This window comes from Chelonia mydas, chromosome 11 (genome assembly GCF_015237465.2).
Source record: "Chelonia mydas isolate rCheMyd1 chromosome 11, rCheMyd1.pri.v2, whole genome shotgun sequence".
NCBI classification, from domain to species: domain Eukaryota; kingdom Metazoa; phylum Chordata; order Testudines; family Cheloniidae; genus Chelonia; species Chelonia mydas.
Window position 1 is genome coordinate 29,140,384 of NC_051251.2, and position 27,258 is coordinate 29,167,641.

Genomic DNA, 27,258 nt, shown 5'->3' on the forward strand with positions numbered 1-27,258 from the left:
AATAAAAAGGGGTTTATTTTTATTCAGCAATGTGGACCCTTCAAGGGCATTTTTGCAGGGGTACTGTTTAGAAAAACAAGCAAGAGTTAACACACACCAAAAAGAGAAAACAAGAATGTTGTTCCAGCCTCACAAGAGTTTGAATGTTCTGTGTTGTTGCCTTCTCATGTTTTCCTTTGCAGTCCAGACAAGGATTAAACCTAAATAGGATCCAGCTCCACCAAAATATTGTGAACCTGCAAAAACTTCAAGGTGTTTCCTCTATCATTTGCCCAACACACGCGTTTTAACCGTCACTTTCTCTCAATTCCTACTCCATCCTGTATCCACCCTCACATGCAGATTCTCCCTCCCTCCTTGCTTTATATTCTCCCCAGTCAACAACATCAAATAACATTTTACAGTTTTTTTCACATTTGTATATTTTCCATATTGCCAGCTCCAATAACTAAAAATCATGGATCAGGCTCCCAAAATCATGAGACTGGCTTAAAAATCAGAGGTTTTAAAAATAATAAATGTTGGGTTCTTTTTATTTGCCTTCTGATGCTGGAAACTGTATGCTTCATTTTTAAGCTTTTCTTCACCACTGTGAGCGTTAGAAACTTACCCTTTTTTTCATCTGAGAACTAAGATGCTTGTATAAAAACTTGACTCTAGGAATCTGCACTTTGACCATACTTCCTCCTTTCTGGTGTTTGTGTCAGCTCTATTCCTTTATGAGCTGTTAGGAGAGCAATGAAAATTATCTATTTTTTGTTCTTCAAGTGATTGCAGATGTCTGTTTCACCAAGGTGTGCAGGTGACCAGCATGCCAAAGATGGACAACCCCTGAATTGAATACACATCGGCATCTACCTCTTGAAGAACTGTTACTGTGCAGATATGTACCGTGGGGATTTTTTGCTGTTTGGTGGGTGGATCTTGGGGAGACAGGAGGTGTTTCCAGGAAAAAACTTGGGTTTTGGGGGGTAGGGCCAATAACAACTGCTTCTTTCTTGTGGTCTGCTAATTTACAGATGGATTGGGCATGGATTCTGTAGATTCAGGTACCAAGTCAGTTATTATCTGCACCCATGATGCAACATTGGTCCCTGGCCAAAAAATTGTTCGTAGACAAGTTCAAAAACTGAATAGTTGTTGAAGGTGAAAGTAAAATTATAAATTGATGAATGGCCTTTGTGGGAGATTAGTGATATGATTGGCAAAACAGGTATGTAGTATCACTAGGGATATCAGAATACTATCTTATTGTTTGGACTTGTCTTTGGAGGAATTCTGTCTCTTGCCAATTTGGAATCATTCAGCATGAGTGATTTAGATGTAAATCATTGTTATATCACCTTTTATAACTCCTACCGTATCATATTATTATATGTGTAACAGACTGTGAGGCTTCTTGGGCAACAAACCAGCACATACAATCACTAGACTGGGAAATGAATGCTGTGATTCCTTTCCAGATAATCTTGTTCTGTTCCATTATGTTTCATTTGGTTCAGTTCCATTCCACTGGATGTGATTAGCATCTGAGGAACAAAGAAGAATTCTACCAAAATAAGATGACGACAGTCATTGCATTCGGAATAACAGTGCTTCAGCCCTACAGTGAAATAGGCGTGAGTCTCTAGTGACCCAAATATTTCCATGTGGAAAAACTTTTAATCTTAAAATATCCTGGAAAACCTCTTAGAATTAAACCGTTTAAAAGTAACTCTGTTCAAATATATGTTCCAGGGAGCATCTCTAGTTAGTGAGATTGAGGCAGAGGCCAAGCTCCTTTGCTCTTGCCGGCTCCTGCAAATAAACTGCATCAGAAAATCAGCAACATCACAGCATTATCTTTCAAGTCTAAAAGCTGGCTCACATGCTAAGGAAAAGAACTTGGGGCGACGTGTAAAAGTACCATCTAATGACCTCTTCCATAGCAGCAAAACAAAACAAAATAAAAAATTTTATGGGAGATTTCTGAGATATAAGTTTTCAGACTTGAGTTCCTTTAATTTCTTTGTTAAGTAATTACTTGCTATTCTTTATTATTTGACACATGATTTTTCTCTTAGCACTGTAGTAATTTTCCCTCCAGTAGTTTGGTTACTATTAAGCAGTAAAGATGGTTAGTGGATTAGAAATTGTACGACTTTTGATAATACAAGAAGTATGTCCTGTATAGACAGGTGCCATACCATATGTGCACAGTTTAATCTACCCATCTGGCAGACAAGACAGCTTTATGAGCAATAGGTAAAGCACTTGAGCATCACTAATACCAACACATTTAAAATCTTCTTTTTAGACATTGCAGCATGCCATTATTTTAGTTAAATATTTTATCCTTGTAAAAAGATGCCTGAGAAAACCAACAAAATAACATTTGTTATGTCTGTGCTTTTGCTAAGTATTTATCAATTATAATATTTAATTCTCTTCCTCTGACTATTGCATGCTGTATCTCTAGCATATTTGGTAGCCACAGAAACAAACTATTTATTGGGGGCAGGGGAGATATCATTCTGGTCTTTGATGTGCATAATGCACAGTTGTAAAATTTTCCTAATTATGGGCAAGATTCTGCTGACCTCTGGCTGACTACTCAGTGGGACTCCTTGTCTGGTAAGTTACTACTTAACGAGGTTTCAGAGTAGCAGCCGTGTTAGTCTGTATCCTCAAAAAGAAAAGGAGTACTTTTGGCACATCAAAGACTAACAAATTTATTTGAGCATAAGCTTTCGTGAGCTACAGCTCACTTCATCAGAGTGAGGCTGGCAGAATCTGGCCCTATTTATATGTTCAGTACATTGAAATGAATTCTTAGAAAGTAAGGGCTGGATTGTGACCCAGACTTGCACAGCTGCGTAGTGAGTGAGGGAGAGTAAGATCCCCCTCACCCACATGTGCAGTCACATTAGTGCTTTCCACTTCACAGCTGCAGGTGAGGGTAAGTGTAGAGGCTGTGTACCCAGCAGGGGCAAGTGCAGGCATTTAAATTGGGTCCCTTTTGGAAGGGCACGTTCTGTGCCCCTGCCATGGCCCATGCCGGGGCCAGGAAGAGCTTGCCCTTTACCACCAACCCCTCCCCCCCCGATGATTATTGGGTGGGCATGCCCCTGATGCCCAGTACTCTTCCCCTCATCTCCCCACGTACATACACAGAGCATGTAGACGAGGAATAGAAGGAGTCTCGGAGTCATGCTCTGGCATAGGCTTACCATCTCAGAGGTACAAAAAACTAGGATGTTCTGTGTTGATCCTTAGCCAATAAAACTTGACAGATGGCTTTGTATACTGAGCGCACTTCCAGATTTCCTGGGAGAGCTACCTCCAAAAAAAGGGACAACCCTGGGAAAACCTGGACAGATGACAACCCTACCCTAGCATCCAATGCACTGACAAGTAAGTTACGTTGCAAAAAAGGGCAACAGCAAATGGCTTCCTGTGGCAACATAGGCAGGGAAGGAATTGTGCCTGAGTGTGAATCACTCCATAGGCTCCTCTTGGAACAGCACAGCTATGCACCATCCATTCCACATGGCTAAAGGCTCCATTTAGCCCTACGTTTTTTTATATTATGAAATTAATTCACGTGTTAGTAAAATGTTACTGACTGGTAATTTGAAACAATCGTTGGTACGTAGTTTTCTTTCTCACACCGCATGTTTTTAAACAATGTATTGCGATTATTGAATATAAAAAAGGAAACAGAAAAATGCACCTAGAAATTGACTTCAAAATATAATGATAATATAATCCTTTTCATAAAACACAAATACAAAAACCTCTTAGAAGTGAGAAGAAAATTGCCAAATTCAAACAGGTTTTTGGGTTTTAAGATGAAAGTGACTGAGATGTTTTGCTTTCAGGTTAAATGAGCCGAAGCTGAAGCTTTGCCATTCAGAACCCCCAAACTGTGGGGATGTTTGGATCCAGATCTACACTTTTCATGCTAGTTCCCCTTTTTAACTATTTTTTTTTAAGTGTCGGTGTTTTATAATTACAGTTAATGCTACCCAGCTACCTTGGGCTAAAGGTTTTGTTTCTTGGAAAATTAACAACATCAACTGAGTTAATGAATTTTAGGGTAATGAACATAATAAAAACTCGTGTGCATTCTGTATGAGTACAAGAGGGCTTCTGAGGTAGGAATATACAAGCATTACCCTCGGTAAGTAGTACCTTTATGTCATGAGCAGACCCAGTGTTTTTTCAGATAAATCCAAAACAGGCAACCATTCTGTTTTATTTCAGTTATTGCATTTTATGGCCAACACAAAGTAATCAGTTTCTCTCCCTGTATGTATATATAATTGCTTGATTTCAAATGTATGTGTGTTGGCCATCAAACGCATATATTAGGATAGCTTATTTTGATGAATGATTCTTAAAGGCAGGTCTGTAACATTTTAAATACATACTATCCAGCCCTGTCAAACAAAATCTGTCCAATTTTGATGGATTCCAGTCTTGGTGCGGGGGGAAAGGAATTAAATTTACGATCTATGAAATTTATGAAGAATATTCTCAATATGAATAGAACCGTTGGATAAGTAAGGAATATTTCACCTATAATTGGAATAATTTTGTTTAGAACTTACAGGCTGCAGTTCCAGTTATGCCAACAGAGTGCTATGTTTATATCAGTACTTATTAAGATTTATAGCACCAATATCCTTTTCATTCTAACCCCTATTTTTAGTTGCTTATAAATTTATCCAAAAAGTACCTTTTGTGCTGAAATTTCTCATGTGGGCATTAGTTCAGAAGTGATTTGCAGGTGGTTGTGCTGATTTAGAAATTTCTGCAGTCATTTTTGTGTTACTGAAGAGGGGTTGGGGAAGTTGTTGTTTTTTAACCCATTTACAAGTATTTTTCATATGCTTTGTTGTACATTGATAATGCAAATAGCTTTATTTTTCAAAAGCTCCAGATTTGTTTTTAGCCCATTATGTGGACTTTTGTTTACCTCCCTTGAAGAAATTGTCTTAATGAGAAAGCGGTGAGCATTAGACAGTCTTGTAGCGAGTAGCTGAGTGCATTGCTTTTCTTAGTTTTGACAATGTAACAAAGCACATTATGAACAATGTTCAAATATCTATTAACAGGGGTTTGTCATATTTCTTGTACCTATGTATTTCTAGTTGACGTTAAACAGGGTCTGAAGTGATTTGGACCTGGTAATCTGTAGGGCTTGGAAACATATTTGAACATTTGCCTGTGCTTATATGTGTTTTCAAGTGAAAATAAGATTATTAACACTTCAAAAGTGGCTGCTTAGGGTATTTATGTGTCAAACGGTAACTCCCAAATGGTGGCTGGTATTTTATAACACGTGCAGGATCCTGAAAGCTCTTAATCCACTTAAATAGCAGAGGCACAATTAATTCCTTGTCACTGAACCATGATTCAGTATCTCCCATTGTAATGGGTCACAGAACAATCCCGTTCATATAGTTTGGGTGCTAAACCAAAACTCAGAAGCTGTAAATTGAAGTTCCCTGTGGCAGGAAGGCCCCTCATGGACTCATGGCAGATTCTGAAAATAAAGTCTGGGGGATGCTACACTAAGGTGCATTTCTACACAGGTGATGTTAAACCAAGTCCTTTCTACCTGACTCTAGGTGAAAGTTCAACAGTTCATGATACTTTTCCAAATGATTAAGGGGTAACCTAGTGTTTTGGCCTGCAAAAGGAAAAACCAAAAACAACACCCCCCTACCCCCCGACACTTCCTAATTAATCATATTATAATATCTGGTTTCACATGGTCTGTTGCTGAAGGTATAAATAAGGAGCAAATAATCTAGTTAGGAGATGTTTTGCTTCTGTCCCTACCACAGACTCTCTGGGCAAACCTCCAAAATGAACCTGCAAGGGTTAGTCCACTGCCTTCCCAAAGTAAAGCGAATGTGCAGTTTTCAATTCATGTGACATGCATAAACTGAAGCCTGCAGAGTTTGCACAGACATAGTTGAAAGGACAAATTCTCAGACAAAATGCAGAACTTGTTTAACATGTTTATATTGTAAAAGGGGGCAAATTCTGCCTTTGACTATGAGTATGTGAGCCGTGATCTTCTGCAGGGCATAACATGTCCTTCAGTAAATATGGTATTAATAAGTGGTTTGAGGTTGGCCAGTACACAACATACTAAGAGCACTGCTTATTACGTGTGTCTGAGAATATGAAATTTGAAAAAGAAGAAAAGGTCACTGATCCCCATCATGTCTGGTCCTTCTTAGCTTTCCTCATTTCCCTTTGCCTATTTCTGAACCTGCTTCTCTCTCCTCTTTACTTAGAAACTCATTTAGTTGTCTCTTCATCTGGCTGCTTCAGTGTCCCCTTTGGCTGTTTGTTTAATACTGTGAGATTTACTACCATCTGTGTAAAATAAATTTGCCTAAATTTCAATTTCCCAAGTTTGAGCCCTATTCTCTTGTGCACTTGCTGTAGTGTGTTTACGTGCAAAAAGTCAGTTAGATGAAATTGCCTGTCCTAGTTTTAAAATCTTCAGTTGAGAGTGGTCACTTTAGATAAGCTATTACCAGCAGGAGAGTGGGTTTGTGTGTGGGAGGGGAGGGAGGGGTGAGAAAACCTGGATTTGTGCTGGAAATGGCCCAACTTGATTATCATACACATTGTAAGGAGAGTGATCACTTTAGATAAGCTATTACCAGCAGGAGAGTGGGGTGGGGGGAGGTATTTTTTCATACTTTGTGTGTATAAAAAGATCTTCTACACTTTCCACAGTATGCATCCGATGAAGTGAGCTGTAGCTCACGAAAGCTTATGCTCAAATAAATTGGTTAGTCTCTAAGGTGCCACAAGTACTCCTTTTCTTTTAGCAAAGCTTCATGGTTTCCTAATAGAATCTGGCCAGCTTTTTCAATCTTTCTCATAATTCATTGAAAAATGGTTTCATTCTGATGTATGATGCTAGATATCTCAAGGGCAATTACATAATTTAGGAAGTACACTTGCCTTCCCAATAGATACAGCATTGTATTAGGTGAGAGTTATCTGGGGTTTGTATACCAATCCCAACTTTTTGATTTGTATTGTATTCCCCTGGCAATGCATGACAGTATCATGCTTAACTTTTTCCCTACTTTAGCACATTGGGTTTAATCCCATAGGAATTGTCCTACAGTAACTATGAAAACATTTTTAGTAGCTATGTATCATACCTCCATGTTTCATCAAAATTTGATATTTTTGAATATACTCTAATCATTTGTATTGATATCTGTTAAGTTACATTTGCCCTTTTTAAGTGAAACATTTAACGCTATACGATTTTAACTGCATTATTAGACGTTATCCAATATAATTATAAAACATTACTTTACTTTTCTGTATAGACATTGATGTGACCAAATCATTCTACTACTCAACGTGGTATTCACAGTATTTTGCTTGAAAGAGCAGTACATCAAAGCGCGCTACAGAACTTCTGTATATGATAACAGGGTCTGCATGGCCAGTTAGTGCACAGCAGGCTAGAGCACCATAGATTCACACCCCGGCTTGCCATGCTCTAAGTCAGCATGTACACAATCCCTTAGAGGTGCAGCAACAGAATCTCGCCCCATATCTTAACTACTGAAGTGTACTGCTAAAGATCATTGCTTGTGTATTAAAATGTGATGTGAAAATAATTATGGTAAATGTTGCCAGTATAGGCACGGTTTGTTTTACATATTTGCTCAGGCAAAAGAGTTAATAATCATAATGTCAAAACATGGAGCCTTTTGTTTGTTCCTACCTGAAGATGTCCACAGTTAAATGAGCAAAAAAGTAGAGATATGCTGTGTAAGACTTTATAGAGTAATAGTTTTATTCAGTTACTGCTTCTACCATTTTTTTATTATCTAAAAAGTTGTAAATATTGATTTCGCTATCCTTTATTCAAGATGTTGTAAAACAGCACTTCCTCTAATGCAGGTACTGAAAACTAGCTTAAAATAGTTTTGTTGATGGTGACCCATTGTTTTCCTGTTCTTCAACCATAATTTTATCAAAGTACCCAATATTTCTTATTCCAAGATATAGCCCTCTATACATACATGATAATCTTTGGTACAGTAAATTAGGAAGTTGAGTGTTTCGGCTAAGAACACGCTGATTCTTCAAATGATAGGGTCAATATCCAAATCCTGTTTTTTAAAAAAAATCCTGTGAAATGCTTTCTGAAATATCCATATATAGGATCATGTATTATTACTTTGTCCTTTTGTACTATTCTCAACTTTAAGACTCACACACTTATTTAACTGTATCCACTGAATTGTCCCTTTGATTCAAAATTAAGCACATGTGAAAGTCTTTGCTGGATAAGGGCTTTATACTCGTTTTCTGTTATAAAACATTCATTTCTTAAAGTCATACTGTGAAGCTTATGTAAACTTCTGTGAAACACAGTACAACATTGTTCAGTCCTTCTCAGTGTAGAAGAAGGAACTGCTAGCAGGTCACTAACTTAAATCAAAATGATGGATGTTACAAGTCAGTAATCGTTTAAATAGGTGTGTGTCTTTAATCCCCTATAACTTTAATCATTTTCTGTTTTCAGGTATTTTCTTTTACTGCTGATAAAGAGATCCGCACAGATGATTTATGCTTGGATGTTTCTCGACTCAATGGCCCTGTGGTCATGTTGAAGTGCCATCATATGAGAGGAAATCAGCTCTGGGAGTATGATGCCGAGGTATATAATTATTTCATAATTAGAGCAGAAAAATACAGGTCCAGTGTTTCATATCCATTGTTACTCATTTTAATTTCAGTTGGATTTGTTTGACACAGGGATGCAATAAGTATATCTTTGTCAGTTTTTTGTGACAGAAGATAATTTGTGTGTGACAGCTGACGGTGGAGTGACTTTATCATACTTATATCATGATGTGATGGTGTCCTGCCAGTTCAGGGATGCAAAGTGCTAAATGAATACAGCTGGTTGAAAAGTTTTCAAATTTCAATTTTTCATTCAAAACCACAAAAAAATAAAAATAAGATGAGAATTAACTTCAATTTTTGTACGGTTATAGAGCATGATGCAATGTTTTGATTTTCAAAAATTTTCATTGAAATGTTAAATATTTAAAAACACAGTAAAATTCTGAAATTTTTACTGGTTTTTCTACCAGTTCTTAAATGGAAGATGCTTGGATATGGATTTTAGTGACTGAAACACTGTGATATGCAGGTTTCTTTATAAGACTCTGACCTTGAAAAAAATGATACACCTTTAACTTTACACAGTGTGAGCAGTCCCATTGTAGGCAACAGATTGAGAGATTCTGGACATCTTCAATTCATATTGAAGTCAGTTGGAGTTGAAAAGGGACAGAACCTTGCAGAAGGTGCTAAGCACCTCACAGAATCAGTCCCATAATGTGGATGAAACACTTGAAGGGCTCAGTTCTGCGAACATTCAAAAGGAATGCTCAATATCTTGCATAATCATGTCCTTAGTGTTAATTTTTTCCAGCATAGTCTACTGTTTGGTATACCTTTTATAAATGTAGGCTGCTTGTTGTAAGAGTTGATCTAACACTCATCTGTGCAATTTAAGGGACTGCAAATTGTAAATGGTCATTTATATTTGGATCAGTTGCTCTGTTAGGCAATAGATTTACACAGTGCTTCAAGCAACTTAGTTTCCAATGTTATCTTATTCCCAAAATTGTTAAGCTATGAGTTTTTGTTCCATATTTCAAGAATGCTTTAACTGTCATGTAGCAGAAGTTACACAATACAGTAAAGTCTAATAGCTAGATTCTGCTATTAGTTACACCAGTATATAGAGAACTGCATCAATAGAGTAACTGAGATTAGAAGATGTCTTAGATTATACTAAAAATCTAAAGTAGCATCTCTGAAATTGTTATAAATTATATGCAAGATATAGAGCATAGACTTGTAAAACTGAAGTGAAAATTGGTAAAGTTCATTGCTCTGAAACAAATGCAAAAATTCTGAACTATTCTAAGTATAAACTTATTAAATCTTTCACAGCAAGCTAGAAGTGCCTGTGTTTAATGCTATTTCCTTGCTAAAATTCCAATCATACCCAGAAGAACTCTTCTGAGATCATATTGCTCTCCCTCATCTGCAGTGCTCTACTTGCAATATTTAACACCTTCCCAGAGCATGGGACATGTCCTCTTTGTGGGAGTGTGAAGGACTAGCTGTGGGGAAATGAAATTAAGATGACTAGGTCTTTAAAACATTGTGAGGATGTAGTGGAATGAGACTCACTTGGTTTGATTTTCCTGAAAGGGAGCTCAGCTCTCAAAAGTTTGGTGACTCAGGGCCAGATTGTGATGCTGTTTTTATTTCAGTACAAAATAGAGTAAATTGGGTTGGATCTCAGTGGTAATATATTACTGAAACAGCAAATAGAGCTGGTTAATAAAAAGAAATTTATTGAAATTTGTTTCAAAACTTTGTTTTGTTTTGAAATTTGAAATTGGCAGAACCAGAGCGTAGGTGGTCAAGCCTAGTGGTTCAGAGTCCGGGACCAAGAGTCAGAACCAAGGGTCAGAGCCTCAGCCCAGGGAGTAGGGTGGAACAGGCCTGCAAGAAGGCAGGAAAGAAGGCAGTCTTGGAAGCAGTCACTGTTGCAGACATAACCTAGTGCTGCTGCTGGGCTTAAGAGCAGGCCCTATGATGCCCCTCCAGCCAATCGGAGAGTCTGGCTGATTAGGATGTTCAGCTGCATGTGCCAGGCTCAGCTGCAGGCCCTGATTCCTGATAGAAATATTATCAAATTTGGAAAGTGTTGATCAGCTTTATAATTAGTCAAAAAATGAAGGGGATCATGAAAACTTCATTAACATTTCTCCCTTTCGTTTTCAATTTTGAAATATTGCAACCTGACAAATTGTGACCAACTCTAATAGCAAATAAAGGCTCCAGTCCTGCAGCAGTTCCCCATTTGTAGAACCCTGAGTTTGTGTGGAGCCCCATTGAAGTAAATGGGACTTAACACTATGGTTACCATCTTTGAAATGCAAAATAACAGACAAGGCAAGCCCGCTACAACCCCAACCATAGGTCAGCTCTGCAACCCCTAGCTCCTCCCCACACCCCTTGAACAGACACTTATAGTATCTAGGGAGATACAGAAACACACACAGATAAGATTGATAACATCATTTTCTTACCTTGGTCGTGTTTCTCGAAGCTGCTTTGTTTGTATCTGTCACAGAGATTATTTTTTTCCAAACTGCACTGATTCCGTGGTTTAACTATGTACTCGAATGTGAATGTTTGGGAACTTTATATGTAAAGAAAATCCAATGAGTCTATTTCTTGTATTTGTATTTGCTGTTTGTTTTTGCTATTTCCAGCAATTTCTTATTTTTAATGGCAACATCTTAGCATCTTTAGCTGGACTCAGACACTTTTAACATTAGATATCCTGGTGTATTGTGATAATAATGCAAATACTGAGACCCATGTAAAAAAAAAAAAGGCAGATTAAATTATTTTTCAGGCAAATCCATAAAAAAACCAGCCAGGCCAGTCAAATACCAGCCAGGTGGTAACCCTGCTTCACACAGATCTAGAGGTCTGCCTGTGCAGAGAATCTTATGCACAAGTTTCCTAAAGACCTTTCCAGGGGAAGGTTCTTAAAAATGTAATAGTACATTTCAGTTTTGCAGAGTGAAATTCACCAAAGTGTGAATTTAATTTGCTTCTACTAAAAAAATGTCTAATCCAAGACCGTAGAAGGCAGCATGCAAAGAATATATAAGCCATCCAATGCATACAATTAAAGCAGTAACAAGAAAAATTACTGTAGAACTGATCTTGGCTGAGGTCTAACTTACATAGGTCTTTGATGTCATAAATATACTCTATAGTATAACAGCAGAATGTAAACCCACTGTCCCCTCGTTAGGAGGGAATCATTTTGTTCATATAAGCAATATTTAAAGATTCTCTAGTGAGATCACTGTTTAGCTACATTTTGGAGGGTGTTCACGCACTGAGGTGACATGGATAATATCTGAGACCCAAGATGTGATGACACAAAGTAACTCCACCTTAGTTATATTAATTGATATATCCAAATGGATGATGACTTCCTTTATAGCTATTTATAAATTGGGTAACAGACTTGAGAGCAGCCTGGTGCTAGCTTGTGGCCTCAGCGTTTAAGTGCTTTATGGTGATTCTTGTCCTAAACGCCCCAGGGGGACAGGCATAAAAGCACTGTGGACAAAGTATGCTTAGCCTCCTATTGTTCTACTCATATAGGATTCCCTCTGGATGATGCTTTTATTATCTTTGCTAGAGTTATGTCCCGTTGTCTTCCACTTGGTATCAGGGTCCCTTTTTGACTATATTCAGTGTGTCTGCAGGACAGGGGGAGTGAGTAGGGATATACTAGATGTTCACTCCTTCACTGACAAAAGAGAATTATTAGCAGGGGAAAAAAACAGAATAAGATGCTAGACAAGCAATCATGGGTAGGCCCTCCAATTAAAGGTTTGTGCTGCGCTGATACTCTTTCATCACTGATGTTGATTTTATCAGGTCTGGTTCGTGTTGTCATTCTCATAGCAAGCACTTTGTATCAGTATTATTCAAATCACAGCAGTATTAACCCTTGTCCACTGATGTGCATGGTTCTTAGTTTTAAAGTACAGTGACATTAATCACTTTACTTTAAATGTCAGTTTTTCAGACTGTTGGATTGAGGTTTTTCAGGCTCATCTGAGGTACAGCTCAAATGGTAAAACAGACTTTCTGTCATTAACTTTAATTGTTTTATTTTTAAAAAGAAGCTCTCTGTCCATGAGTGAATATGAAGCTAGGAAGAGCAAAACCTCTGGGGAATTTTCTGATATAACTTCCTGATGCTCACAGTGACCTATTTTATCATTTTATGTGTTTTCTTTTTCATGCGCATAAGCAGTCAGACCTAGTTAATCCAAGCCAACTGGTGTATTGAAAAAATGTGTTTGCAATCTGTGCATATATTTTAACTTCAACCAGGCTGGATCTTTAGTGAATTCTTGAAGGCAACTTAAATTATCCAAGGCCAGAGGCTAACAAATTAATGTGTATTAATTGGATCCAAACTTCACTTGTGTATTTCCTGGAACTTACTTTTAGTATGTTCCCGTTCTCAGAATTTCTCATTAATATCTGAAAAATGTTGACTGAGAGCACATTACCCATATTATAAAAGCTTGACCCTATTGAAGTCAATGGCAAAACTCCCATTGATTTTGGTGAGGTACCCATAGTGCCTAGCATTCATATTGATAACCAAGTGTGCCATGGAAGTTTCTAAGTCTATCCTCCCTCACTTCACTTCTCTTTTGTAAATAGATTTTATTTCAGAGAAAATATTTTATTCCCCAAATCAAACTCAGAGAGGCATTTTTTGTTAATAAATATGGAACCTTCCCTCCCAAATATTTTGGCCTAAAATAAGCTTCCCAAAGACAATGGCCCTAATTTTGTTCCCCCTCCTAGTATATGAATAGCCAACAGTAGCTGATTTAACAGATTACTGAGTGATACATTTCTGCACATCTGAGATCAGAATCTGGTTCTTAATCTGATTAGCTAGAGTCAAGGGAGCATTGCTTGTGACTTTCTTCTGAGCTTTAACAAGAGGCAAATTGGATTTTTTTTGGAGTAAGGCTAGAAAAATATCGGATTTATAACACCCTAAACAACTGTTTGGAAAACTATTTTGATTCTATTCATTATTCTACATATAAATTTTATAGCTTATTCTCTATCTATATCTTCCATGCTACAGAAAATGCTATCACTTGCTTTTTAAAATGCTGTCTTTTTCTATTTAAAAGGATTTAACATAAAAGGTCCATAATAGAAGAATTTATAAGATACTTTTAAAAACAAAATCAACCATTAGATGGCGCTAATAAAAAAGAAATATTCACCATGCTTCTTGATCAGTTTTATATGAGAACTTTGTGAAAACTGCTTTGTTTTGCCATCTGTTTTTACATGTAAAACACAATCAGTTACATTAAGTAGAGAAACAGAATTTTTTTATATGATTTATTTCATGGACTCTATTTTATAGAAGACATTGCAGTATCTGTCAGGTTATGTGATTCTTTGTGATACTGGACATAGTTCTCTTCTCAATCTCCTCTATGCCTTATGGGAGTGGGTTTTGGTACATTTTAAATTGAATATTCTCTCCCCAGCCTAGATATCTGTGGGGAGGATTGGGCCCCCTAGTACTACATGATGTATTCCATGTATTTTACTAATGAAATATTATTAAGCAATACTGCATGATTTTGTGCTACAACCTGGGAAAAGGTAACTATGATGGGCATTATGTCCTGAGCCAAAGGTCAGTTATTTCGTGAACATTGGGAGTTACATTTATATCATCATAGTGGATACTTTGATGCTTTGAGAAGCTTCCTTACTACACATTTTCCAAAGCCCAATATCAGAATGTTGGATAAAAATGGTAGCCAAAAGCTACAGAGACTGTATGCAGTATCTATTATTTGTTTGTGTGTAATGCTGAAAGAAAAGGGTATTGCCCTTTAGGCTTAAATCTTTGAGGATAAAATTGCTATCTAAACATATGTCTCTCTATGTCTTCTGTAGAAAGCATCAAAGTACCCACTATAATGATATAAACGTAACTCTCAATGTTCATGAAATAACTGACCTTTGGCTCAGGACATAATGCCCATCATGAATATAAATCAGAAGTTAGGAATTGTCATATGTATTGCCTCTCCTTAGTAAGACCACTTTACACTGAGTGTACATGAAAAAGTGGAGCGAGGTGACAATCAAAGACACGCCACACAGTGTGACACAATAGACAGTCTTTGCTTAAGAGAAACAGAGGACAAGGCATAGCATGGGTGTTGCAGTCAGGTGTGTGGTGCATTGGCTAAGCTGTATGAGCTATCTTGCACAGCACTAACCGTCACTTCAGCACTACGAGACCATCACTTTCAAGAGCCCTAAATTCACTCCCAAACTCTTTAAAGTTCAACAGGTGATGTGAACTAAAGATAGGAGGTCTTAGCTCCTAAAGGGATTAAAGTAGAATTTTGTTTTAAAAGGCCTGATTGGGAAAGGCACTGAGCACCTGCAACTCGCACTGAAGTTAGCAGGACACATATTGAAGTCCTGTTTTAGTCCTTACTCAGTAACCTTCCCTTTTCACTTGTGCCTGAGTAAGAAGTGAGCAGGACTTCAGGCTCTGCCAAGGCTGGAGCCATGGTACTCAGCATCTATCACACTGACGGCCAGCCTGTGTTTAGGGGCCACTCATGCCCTCAAGGTTTTAAATTGTCACCCCGAGGGCAACTGTGTTAACAAGGAAATGTGAATTTGATTATATGAACTGAAAATGTGTTCCCTTAGCCCTACACTGTGGCTGTTAGACGGAAGTGTTTGAATCAGCCCCATTCCTGTGGGAAGTAATAGTGGGCACCATCTCCAGGGTGCTGCTCCAGGGACAGCTTTGGTGTTAGCTGTAAGTGTCATGAGCTGTGGTTCCTATCACAGCCCCTTAGCAGCTCTCTTACTGGTCCTCTCTTGTGTTGTAGAAGAGGGAAGATAGAGTAGCTCCATTGCTGCCCTCCCTGCTGGGCTGTGGGAACCCTAGAAAGAGTAGATAGAAAGTGGACTGACTGCCTGATCGTAGGGGACTACATAGTGAACAATGGCTGCCCTATCCCACATATATACCCAGGGCAACCCAGAAGAGGGGAAAAGGAAGAGAAGCTGAGGCTAACAACAAATTTTGACTCCCTATTTCTCTACCCCAGGCAAGTTGAAGAATTTTATGGGCAGCTGGAGACAGACCCATAAAAACCATACACCATCTGCACCTGAGTGGTGCAAAGGGAGCACAACAGGATTGAGAATCTGTTTTAAAGTATTGATTGTGGCCCCTTGACCTTTAATAATGTTTGGCCCTAGGGCTGAAAAGGTCCACTACTGACCTCTCAGGATCAGGGGCGGACAAAGCAGGAATTAATTTATGATATATTTATTTATAAAATACTTTCTTCTTTGAGTGCTAGTTCCCATGTGTGTTCCACTTTGGATGTACAGATGCACTCCATGTGTCAGATAATTTTTGAAAGCAGTATCCGTTGGTCCATGCATGCACCCTCACTCTCCTTGTGCCTCCAAACCAAGGGATAAAAGGTGGACAGGACAGATCATCTCTCTCCACTTCCTTCTTACCATCTCATGTCCTGGGTTAGAATCTCCAGTGTCCAGAGATTCATGTTCCTTATTAGTAGAAGAAAAGATTTCACCAGGAAATGCTACTTGACCAAATGGAAGCATTTCTCCATCTGGGTGCAACAAAAACTTGTATCCTCAGAGTCAGCAGATATCAGCAGTCTTATTTTAGACTATCTTCTGTACCTCAGAATGACTGGTGTCTCCATCAGCTCTTTACAGGTTCACCTGGCAGCAGTCAGTGCATATCACCCATCTTCTCATGGATATTCCATTTTCACTCAGCCCCTGAGTAGTAGGTTCTGGAGAGATCAGATCTTTTCCACCAGTAAGGTTTCATGGCTTGTGTCTGTCACTTCAGCCAGAGGGGTAGATGAGCTTAGAGCACTGATGGCAGATCCACCTTGCACCATATTCCATAAAGCCAAAGTCTCATTACATTTACATCCTGAGTTCACCCACAAAGTTGTTTTGGAGTTTGACCTGAATCAGTCAATCCAGTTGTGCTCCACGTACCTGTGTTTTTTTTTTCTTTCTGAAACTACATGCATCTGGAGAAGAAAGGAGACTTTATTACCTTGACCTGTGATGAGCCTTAGCTTTTCACCTTCAGAGGACAAAGCTAATCAGAAAATTATTCAGACTGTAGCTGAATGAGTCCAAGGGCAAGCTACATCCTCACAGAGGATTTCTAAATGGATCTTGTGCTGTGTCTTACCCTATCTGTTGTCACATCTTCCGCCCCCTCCTGGAGTGAGGGCTCATTCTAAAACAGAGCAAGCAACATCAATGGTGTCTCCTCAAGAAGTACCTTTCCTGGACATTTGCAAGGTTGTTCTTTATGCTACTCTGATCACCGACATGCAGTTTCATGTGTTTCGTGGTCACCCCTCAAATTCTGTACATTTTCTTTCCTCTAATCACTTAAGTCCTTCTCTGAAGACTAGAACCTAAGAAACCTTCCTTCCACATCTATTTATGTGGCCTGCTTATTGGGTGCACATCAGATGGACCCCAACCCCCGAACACACACACACACGCCACATATCACCCTTATTATACCGTAGGCCACTGGACTTCTAGAGATGAGCCAAAACTAGGATTTTTTTTAACTCAATGACACCAGCCTGAACTTTGGTGGTTTGCCAACTCTAATCACAGACAAGGGGTGGGACTGAACCCTGGCCTGTGGGACCTACAAGCCAATACTCAATTGCTCTTTAAAAGACGGATGGATTAGAACAGTCAGACCAGGTAAGAAGAACAGGAGTACTTTTGGCACCTTAGAGACTAACAAATTTATTAGAGCATAAGCTTTCGTGGGCTTCTCTCCTCAAAAGGTGTGCATCCCAGGTCAAGTACTGCAACCTGTATGTGAGATTAGCCTCTTACAGTTTGTATGGCAACATCCACCTTCTCTGTGTGTATATATATCTTCTTACTATATGTACCATTCTATGCATCCGACGAAGTGGGCTGTAGCCCACGAAAGCTTATACTCTAATAAATTTGTTAGTCTCTAAGGTGCCACAAGTACTCCTGTTCTTTCTGCGGATATAGACTAATACAGCTGCTACTCTGAGACCAAGTAAAATCACCATCTGTTGGATTGCCCTGAATTAGGAATTACAGTATCTATCTTTTATTGACACTGACTAAGCCAGTCTACCAAGGCATTTCCACCCTTTCCTTTCTGCTAGACCTAGGGAATAATCCTTTTGTTTGAGCCATGCATGTGTGTGTTTAGAGGTGACCCAGAAGGTGCTAAAGCCCCTGAGACAGAACCTCAGCTAGTGTAAATCAGCCTCACTCCATAGACTGCAACGAGCCAAGACTGACTTGAACCAGCTGAAGATTTCGTCCTTATGGGCCAGAGTTTTAAAGGCGTGTAGGCATCTGAGATGTAGATAGGTTCCTATTGGGAATTCTAAAAGCTTCCCAATTCCTTTAAAAATCTGGCCCTATATGCTTTAGCACCTAACGAGCCTATCTTCAAGGTTAGATTCACCTGGCAGGATACCAAGTAACTGCTACAGGTTGATTTATCACATCACTTCAGCCCAGCCATTGAGTGGGGCCAATTACAATGTTTTATAGCATGTATTAGAGCCTAGCAAAATGCAGTAGCTTAAAGTGATTAGTAATAATGGATGCTGAATTGGCGGAAGTGTCATAGCATCTCATACACAGGTTGCAGTGCTTGACCTGGTATGCACACCTTTTGAGGAGAGAAGATAAATAAATCTGAGTTTAAATACTGCCTTACCAAGCGGACCAAAGGGTAATCATGACTGAAGATCTATCAAATATTAGCCAGTGGACAGGGTTTTTTCCTCCTGAGAACTGTCATCACAGCAAAAAGACCAATTGTTTAAAAACTGGAAAATGATCGCTAAATGCTGTAGTTTCAATGAAGTCACACAAATGAGGGTCATTCTTGTCAGTTGCCAGCTTGTGCAGATCAAGGAGTGACTGGTTCACATTCTTTTCCAGGTGCAAGGCACACTCCATTGCTGTCAACCCATTCTACCAATCACTGGAAGCACGCTGTAGTACCAGTACCCCAGTGATAGAATAGTACAGTAACCCCACTGTAACACTAACATTTGGGGTTACATCTGCAGTTACAAAGATTATTTTCACGTCCTATAATTAAGTGAACAGTCAGAGGTGATTGAAACAGGCCCTTTCTTCTCTCTACCCTCAAAAAAATGGAGAGAGTCACCTTGTTTTTAATTTGCAGTCACTGAAAGGAAAAAAGAAACAGAGCAGCTTCCAGACAGGATCAAAAGAAACAAATAACCTGCTGTAAGACTGAGTGAGTGATTGCACTCACAGACCATCCACCCCAGGTGGCATTTTGTTTGTCCAAAGCTGTTTCCATCCCCTATTGTGAAACAATTATAATGTTTATTATAACCCTCTTATGCTTGGAATGAAATCCTCATGGCTGTGAAAAACACAGAACTGGCATGGTTTCAGTGAGAGTGTAGACTAGACACTGTCTGGGCTAGGGACAAGCGCCATCATGGCCCATTCATTGGAAGAGTCAAGAGGGAGACAGCATGGTAGGGCAGAATGGGGTTATAGACAGGGGGGCCATGAATCGCATGCATGTACTGCCCACAAAAATATATGCATGGAAATATCAGTCTGTGGACACTACTACTGGCCATACAATGCAGGCTGCTACAGGTTGGGACTGGGAATTCTGAGACCCGCATGCATGCACACAGGAACACAGCCTTTTTATTTAGGCTGCGTGCTGTTTCCCAGAAAGTCATCCTCACTGAGCATCATCACTTTGACTCATCCCAGTTGACATCTTTATGGGCAAAAGCAGCTCATGTAGATAACGTTTCCTATAAAAACAGAACAAAAGTCCAACATTAAATCTTTTCTTTGGAGGTTAAAAAAAATCTTTACCTGCATAATTGATCATAGGGACACAGTTCAATTTTAAGAGAGCAACATTCCAAATTAGGGGAGTTTGAGGCCACTGAAAACAATAATGGAAGTAAACTTGCAGCTTGCAGACCGCTACTTGAAAAAGTTATTCTCCAAGAAGGCGATGCTAGGCAGGGCAATCTACTTAATTTCTAATTTCTTCATGAAGTATTTTGTTTATTTGTTCTGCGAATTCAATCTTGGCAGGAAACTCATTTGATTTGATTTTTTTAATCCATTATTTTTCTTCATTGTTTCTTAACGCTGTTATTTCGCACTTCTCAAAAAGCACATTAAGATTCTTGCACTCCTTCCCCTTTGAAATCTGACTATTTAATTACAAGGGCAACCTCACCATATGCTATATGCATAGGTTGAGACAAAATTGAATTTCCCAGTTTTCCTTTGGGCTATCCTATAAAATTCAGGCTAAAATACACCATCTAATAAATGTTATAATGGTGATAGATTTAAATAGATATCTCTCTTGCTTTGTTTTATTCTGTATCTGAAGTGAGCTCTGATGCTTCATCTTATATTGTGGCTTGCAGAGTCAAGCCAAACCCCATAACTTCTCTCTCCCTCTCTCGTTCCCATATTAGTGTACTATCTGAACTTCTCACAATCTTTAAGAGCTTCTGGCATTCCTGGCTTGAATTATTATATAATATTTATATTACAGTAGCATTCAGGCTCATGAAATACATATGAAAACCACATGAAACACATCTGTGCCTGTGCTCATATAACTGGCAAACAGAATGGCATTTCTACCCGAAAATCCAGGTGGCTCTAATGTGTATGGAATCTCTTACAATATATGAAAATATGTACAAGAAAAAAATTGTAAACCTTTATCTATTATAAACCTGCCATACTTTCTGAAAATAATAACTATATATATAATTATTTATATATATATAGCGCGTGAATAAAAATTTCAAGATTTTTGTGGTAAATTTGCATCACCTAACATTAGTATAGTATAAACCTATTGGATAAGCATTGTATAAACCTATTGGAAAGAGGAGGGATTTGACGTGTTTGTCCTGAGTCATTGTTTCTTTCATATTTCTGTGCTTCCGTCAGTATGTAGGTAAATGGGAATATAGTTTTGAGGTAAGTATACTAACGCTTGCAGTTCCTGTAATAAATTCTAGTTTAGTATCTCCCTGTCCTTGTAGCAGTGTGGTACAAAAGTGACCTTTACTTAGTATCTTTCAGTAGACTGTGTTTCAAGATGATAGATCTTAACTTTTCAGTTAGTGTATAGTACCTATATGTGTAAATGTTTTCTGTGGAATGCATTAGTTTTTAGAGAGACTGATAACTCAGGGGTACAACTTCAAAATCTGTTGTTGATGGAAGATGTACACACAAGTTCCTGTATACTGAGTCAAATTGTTCCCTCACATAAGCATCCAGGGCACCTAGCAGAATTTAATCAGGGCCCTATGAATGTATCAGAGAACAGAATTTGGTTGATTATTGGAACATGAGGAGTAGATTTATATATCAAGTGTGATTCTCTCCAATCAAATGCAGTAATTATGTCCTTTGGAAACCATAACTGACTTTGCCAAACAAAACCCCATTTAGGGCTTAATGCCTATAGAAGTCAGTAGCAAAGCTTTCATTGACTTCCGTGATGCAAGAGCAAGCACAAACTGTTCTAAACAATACATTTTCCCAACAATACAACATAAAGAGTGACAGTGGAGAAATATAAAAGCATATCTTTCCAATTAATTTAAGCAACTATTCTTATATTGACTGAATAGTCTAATAAGCCTTTGCAATCATGACTGACTTAACATGCAGTGATGTGTCATTAACTTCACATTTACCAGTGCGCATCATTAAAATAACTATAGCCTTTGCTGATCTGACACTTTGTAAATGTATGGGGCCCATAAACTGAAGTCAATGAAGGCATACTAACTTATACCAGCTTGAGGATCTGGCCCATAAATCAGATCTTTAGGTAAATTGCAGTCTGATTACAATTGATCTAAAAGGACCCATGCATTTTTTGAAAGGAAAGAAAACCCAGATTTTGCACTTCTTTCTTATGTTTTTAAAAGGACACATTTAATTGAAAGGAAAACAATAGGGGAAGACACTCATCTGGCATAAGTCAACATAGCTCTTTTGAAGACAATGAAGCTATGCTGATTTCCACCAGCTGCCAGCTCTGACCCTGTTTGTCTGAGAAAATCAAATACATTGGTCTGTCCATTAAAATAATGCATCACTGTCTATATACTTCCCGTTGAATCTGCCAAATATATAGTATGTACATTTAAACATGTAATACATTGAGATTATTAAATCTTTTCCTTAATTTGTTTATGTAACACTGCTTTTCCTTTAATAGAGAAGTAGACAGATGAGAGGGATATGAACATGAAGCGCTGATACATAATGAAACAAAAACAAAAATTGATGTTCATGCTGGTTACTCAAAATGACATTATAAAGACATATGTTCTTGAATTTTCTTTGTGGCCTCCATGTGTTTTATTTTTTACTTTGGAACAAAAACTGGGATGGCTGAATGAGTTATACATAAAATACTAAGTAACATTTTGTTATAGGGGTTATATGAAATATAACTTCAAAGAAAGGTCTCATTCAGGACTAGCTGTAATTTCTGTGAGTACTGCGCTTTCTGTTTTTAATGACAGTACTTTCTATTAATATTAAACTAATTTTTAAAAAACGTGCAATTAAATTCCAGAGCCTATATAAACTCTATATATTGACTCTCCCAACATACTATACAGATGTATGCAATGTATATTGGTTCAAGACATTAAAAAGCTGCTTTACTGTATTCTAGTCAGTTTTATTTCAAGTGACAAAAAAAGTAAAGCAGCTATTTAAACTCTTCATGCACAGAACTCTATACAGGTTTCCAGAAGGCTATGGTTCTGTAGATTTAAGGTGCAACTTTTATATATTTATAGGAGCTATTCATGAACATTTTCCTCCCGGTAAAAGTTAAATTCTCTTGTTTGTTTCAAAAAAGGATACCCGTCTTCTATATACGCTGCACAAACTTGTTGTTCATCCATCCAACAATCTGCAATTCATAAGTTTAGGATTGCAGGATGTTCCCTCATGGGGTTTCATACCACTTGAGTTTTGAATTTTAGATTAACACAGCACAAGAAGTAGAAGTGAAACTTAGTAAAATCCACTAAGCTTTGCCTGACTGTGGTCAAAACAGAGAATCTACCTCCCCAGAGGTTATTGTGAGTCTGTGGAGGGAAGGATTGCTCCTTTCCCCACACCAGGATGACAGGAGCAGTCTAGCAGACATTAGGTTGGTAGCTGAAAGCAGCAAAGCCATTTAGCTGCCTGAGAAGGAGGCAGGGTTCTCTGAATTCTCCACTTGGTGAACATCCTACCTCCAGCTTTGCAAAACACATCAAACCTGGACTCAGTTTGAGTGGGCTCATTGTTATGTTGATTAGCAAATCCCTGAAGTATGAACTCTGCTGGAAGACAGCCTCATGAGTTTGTTATAGAGGGCAATAAATGCTAACATGAGGCAGAAGGAAATACATATTCAGTGCATTCATTAAATAGAATAGCATCTTTATAAAGCTCCTTGTTGAGCACTACTTAAACAGTAGATTATGGGAAAATGTATATTTTTCATAATATCATGATGGAGGATCGGCGCCAACATTTACAGTAATTTAATACAAAGTACCAGATAAAAAGCTTTGTACTGTGTCCTGCAAGAGTTTCATAATATGCTAAATCCTGCAATTTTATCAGGGGATGGACTTGTTACCATAATAGCTCCTTCCCATCTCAATTTACTATGATTCTGTCTGGAAATATAGGGGCCAAGAATTAAAATTATGGCTGGCAGTCAAATTCTTCTCATCTAACATTTTTATTTGAAACATATGCACCTATTATTAATTATAGTATTTATTATTTACATTTCAGTCGCAATCAGGGATCAAGGACCAACTGTGCTAGGCCCTGGACACACGTGCAATTAAAAAAAAATCTTTACCCCAGTCTTAGCATATGATGAGACAACAGGTGGATAAAACAAACAGATGTGTGCTGGGGGAGAGAGAACAATATAAGTATAGTGAGCAGTGGTCTCAGCATGCCACTTGCCCAGCATTGTCAAGTGTTTTGTTCTAATATTTGTGCCTCATGGTAATTGCTCCCAGTTCATTTGCACCAAGTCCTAGCTCCTGCATGGAGCTCTGTGTGGACAGGTTCCTGAGATCAGGAAAAGTCCCATTGGAAGGGTCTGCTGACCCAGAGCTTCATGAAAAGATCAGACCCTAAACTTGTGGTTGTGCACATTCGTGTGTGGGTTAAAACTATGTTTTGCGAATACAGACTAACACGGCTGTTACTCTGAAACCTATCCAAATGCTGTAAGTTTTAAGAATATCCTCCAACAATAAAACAGTGCTCACAGATGCAGCTAGACTTGAGAGTATCACTTTCTCGTAATTTCCCTGATGTACTGTTATAGGTGCATAATAGTACAGTTTATTAATTTTCTTTTATTTGTTTTTGCTGTCTTTATATTTGCTTTTAAAATTTTTCTGTCATGCAGACCCACACCTTTCTTCATATAATCACCCAATCGTGTCTGACAATAAGCAAAATAGAGGATGGCACCCATGGTCCCACTGTGGAGACTTGTAATGGTAGCCCTTTACAAATGTGGATGCTAAGAAACTACACAAGGATGGAAGTTTTTAGGAATATTTTTTACAGCCCCACTGATTATTTCCTTTAGCAAATTATTGGAGGTTGGTATTAAAGAGCGAAATAAATGTATTTCAGTTAAGATTTTCCCTGAATAATGCTGTCTTTCATTTTCTACTTGTTAACTCATCTCACTTCCTTTTTTTGTTTTTATACTCATAAATATTCTAATATTATAGAGAGACAAAGTTGATTATTATTAGTTAAATACAATTTTAGATGCTTTAAAATATCTGAGTTCCACTGATTTTAATGGAACTTTGACAATTTACACCAGCTAAGGATCTGGATCCTTTTATAGAGGTATATTCCAACATACACAGGAACTACTCATTACCAAAAAAAAGTCTCTGTTACAGACAAATATGTTCAGAAACTCATATTTATTTTTAAATGTGTTTCTGTTATCAAAATGTGAGCAAAATGTGTTTCGGTTATCAAAATGGATAATTTAAGAAACCATTTGCCACTGACTGAGTCATAGCAAACCTGCTAAATGCTCCTTGTCTTACTCACCAAGAGGTCCTATTGGAAGTAGTAGGGCCATTAACAGGAGCAGGATTTGGCCCTAATTTCTTACATGCATCCCTGATCCTACAAACATGCATACGCTTGCCTTTAAACGTAAGAGTAGTATCTTTGAAATCTCTGGGTGAAGTCCTGGAAAAAGTCCCATTGACTTCCATGGGATCAGGATTTCACCCTATGACACTACTCATGTGTTTAAAGTTATGGGCATTGGAGTTTGCTGAACCAGGGCTATAGTATTTATTCACTTAGACAACACTCCCATTAAAGTATATGGGAGTGTTGCCTGATGATAGATTCCAGAATTTTATCCATTTATGTTTAACTGATCTTGTTTTAAAATATTATTTTGTCAGAATCTCATTCCTGAGATTTAGTGTCTGGAGAAGGTTAATTTTCATCATTGCAAAAAATTAAGATTTTATAGTGTACAGTGTTTGTGAGTGAGCAGAAGGCAGACTCAGGTATATGTTCCATCAGCAAAATAAATGGGTCATTGCAAAAAATGTTTTGCTATGTAGTGGCTTTGCAGTAGTATACTGAGATATGTTTTTTCTCAGTATATGTATAACAGCTAGGTAGCAAAAAAAAATTGTTGAGATTGTTTTTCTCAGTATTACATTTTAAAAATATTTCTAAATGTTAATTCACCTTTCATTTAAATAACATTTCATTGGTATCTTTTCAAGTAAAATGATTCATAATAATCATTTCCTCTAAGCAGTTTGATAACACTTAACTATTTTTCCATCACTTTGATGTTTATAATTACATGCTAGAACTGCTAGGGTAAAGGGAACTTCAATTTTTATTTTATTATGTTTGTCATAATGCATGTGAATTGTATGCTCATCAGAACATATTCGTTTACATATACTTGGTGAGTAAGAACATATAGAGACTTGCTCTTAAGCTTCTGAGTGTTTATATAACTAAAGCTACTTCAGTGTAATCATTCTTTGATTCTGGACATTAAAAGGAAAATCCAGACTGGTTTGTATGTGTGGTATATTACCCAGTGTAATTGATTGTTTTCGAAACAAAGGAGCCTTTTCTGTAATAGCATTAATAATGATAGAAAGGAGAAAAATGCTTTTAGGAGACAATTGAAAAGCTCAGTGATATGCTAGCCTTATATGAAATTGTACACTGAATAAAAAGGAACAGCTGATGAAGGCAGCAGTATCATTTCTAGATTTGTTTGCATTTCTGGTTTATAGTAGAGAATGACAGAAGCTTAATTGATCTTAAAATCATATAAGTGAAATATCTTTAATGCTTTGAAGAGGGTTATTTAATAAACAAGCTACTTCTGTTAAGATTACTAATTCTTTCCTCTTGTGATTAGTGAAAGATGGCTTATCTCCCAGCACTGAATGAGTATTAAATGGCCCTGAATGATTTAGTAAAACAGATGTAGGCTTTTCTTTGGGAATTGTATAACAGTTTGTTTTGAACTGAAGAGCAGGCCTCTGGGGAAGCTTTACTTAAAGAATAGACCCAGGAGAAATCATGCACTGCATAAAATGTTGAAATGTGACATATGTCAATCCAGCATGAACTGTAAAGTAATATTATCTTCTGCAGTAGAGTGGAGAGATGTTTGGATAATATAATTACTGCTATTGCTCAAGTCTTAGGAGAAAATAGCATCTTTAAAAAAAAGTGTTTTAACAAATAGAATTGGCAAGGATATACTGAAATTCATATCCATTGGCAAGATACTGTAATTGGCAGCATGTCATGCTGTGGTTCCTGAGGGCCACCTAAGGAAGGTGCAGAATATGATACAAATCTCTGGGTTAAAGACCATTGGCAACAACTTCATTACTGTGATTAACCAGTAAATAATCCATTATTTATTATTAACTTGCAGCTTAAGTCCATGAGGTTCCTTAATCAATGTGGCCCAGCATGCCTATGAGCAACTCAGTGGCCCAGCTTCCAGAGATATCCTACCCCATAACAGAAGTCTCTCTTTTTACAGTTTTGCCCCCTGGGGAGAATTACATAGCTTGGTCTTCATTCCTGTACCCAATAATAGGGTCCATCCTTGGCAGTGATGTTGCCACCAAGTTTCCAGCACTTTGTGTCCCAATACAAAGCTGGATGCTGTCCCACAACATTCTCCTGATGCCGTGTCAGCTCACCTGGACCATAGCACATTGAACCTGAGTTGTGGGGATTGTCTTTGGCCTTGGAAATATCTAGCATCCCTAGAACTAGGCTTGGATTTCAGCAGGGCTGACTCAGCCCTTCATATTTCTGAGGCAAATACGCTGAGAATGCAATTTAATGTGTGAAGGT

The 27,258-nt window shown here is 37.9% G+C and overlaps 1 protein-coding gene across 3 annotated transcripts in view; it reads left to right on the forward strand.

The window, feature by feature from the left end:
- Window positions 1-27,258, forward strand: part of GALNT13 (polypeptide N-acetylgalactosaminyltransferase 13) — a 331,481-nt gene that overhangs the window by 295,852 nt on the left and 8,371 nt on the right. For all 3 annotated transcript variants that reach the window (XM_037912743.2, XM_043525194.1, XM_037912744.2), the window contains one exon: window positions 8,567-8,701. In XM_037912743.2, coding sequence (XP_037768671.1) covers window positions 8,567-8,701 — 135 coding nt within the window. The remainder of the gene's footprint in view (window positions 1-8,566; window positions 8,702-27,258) is intronic.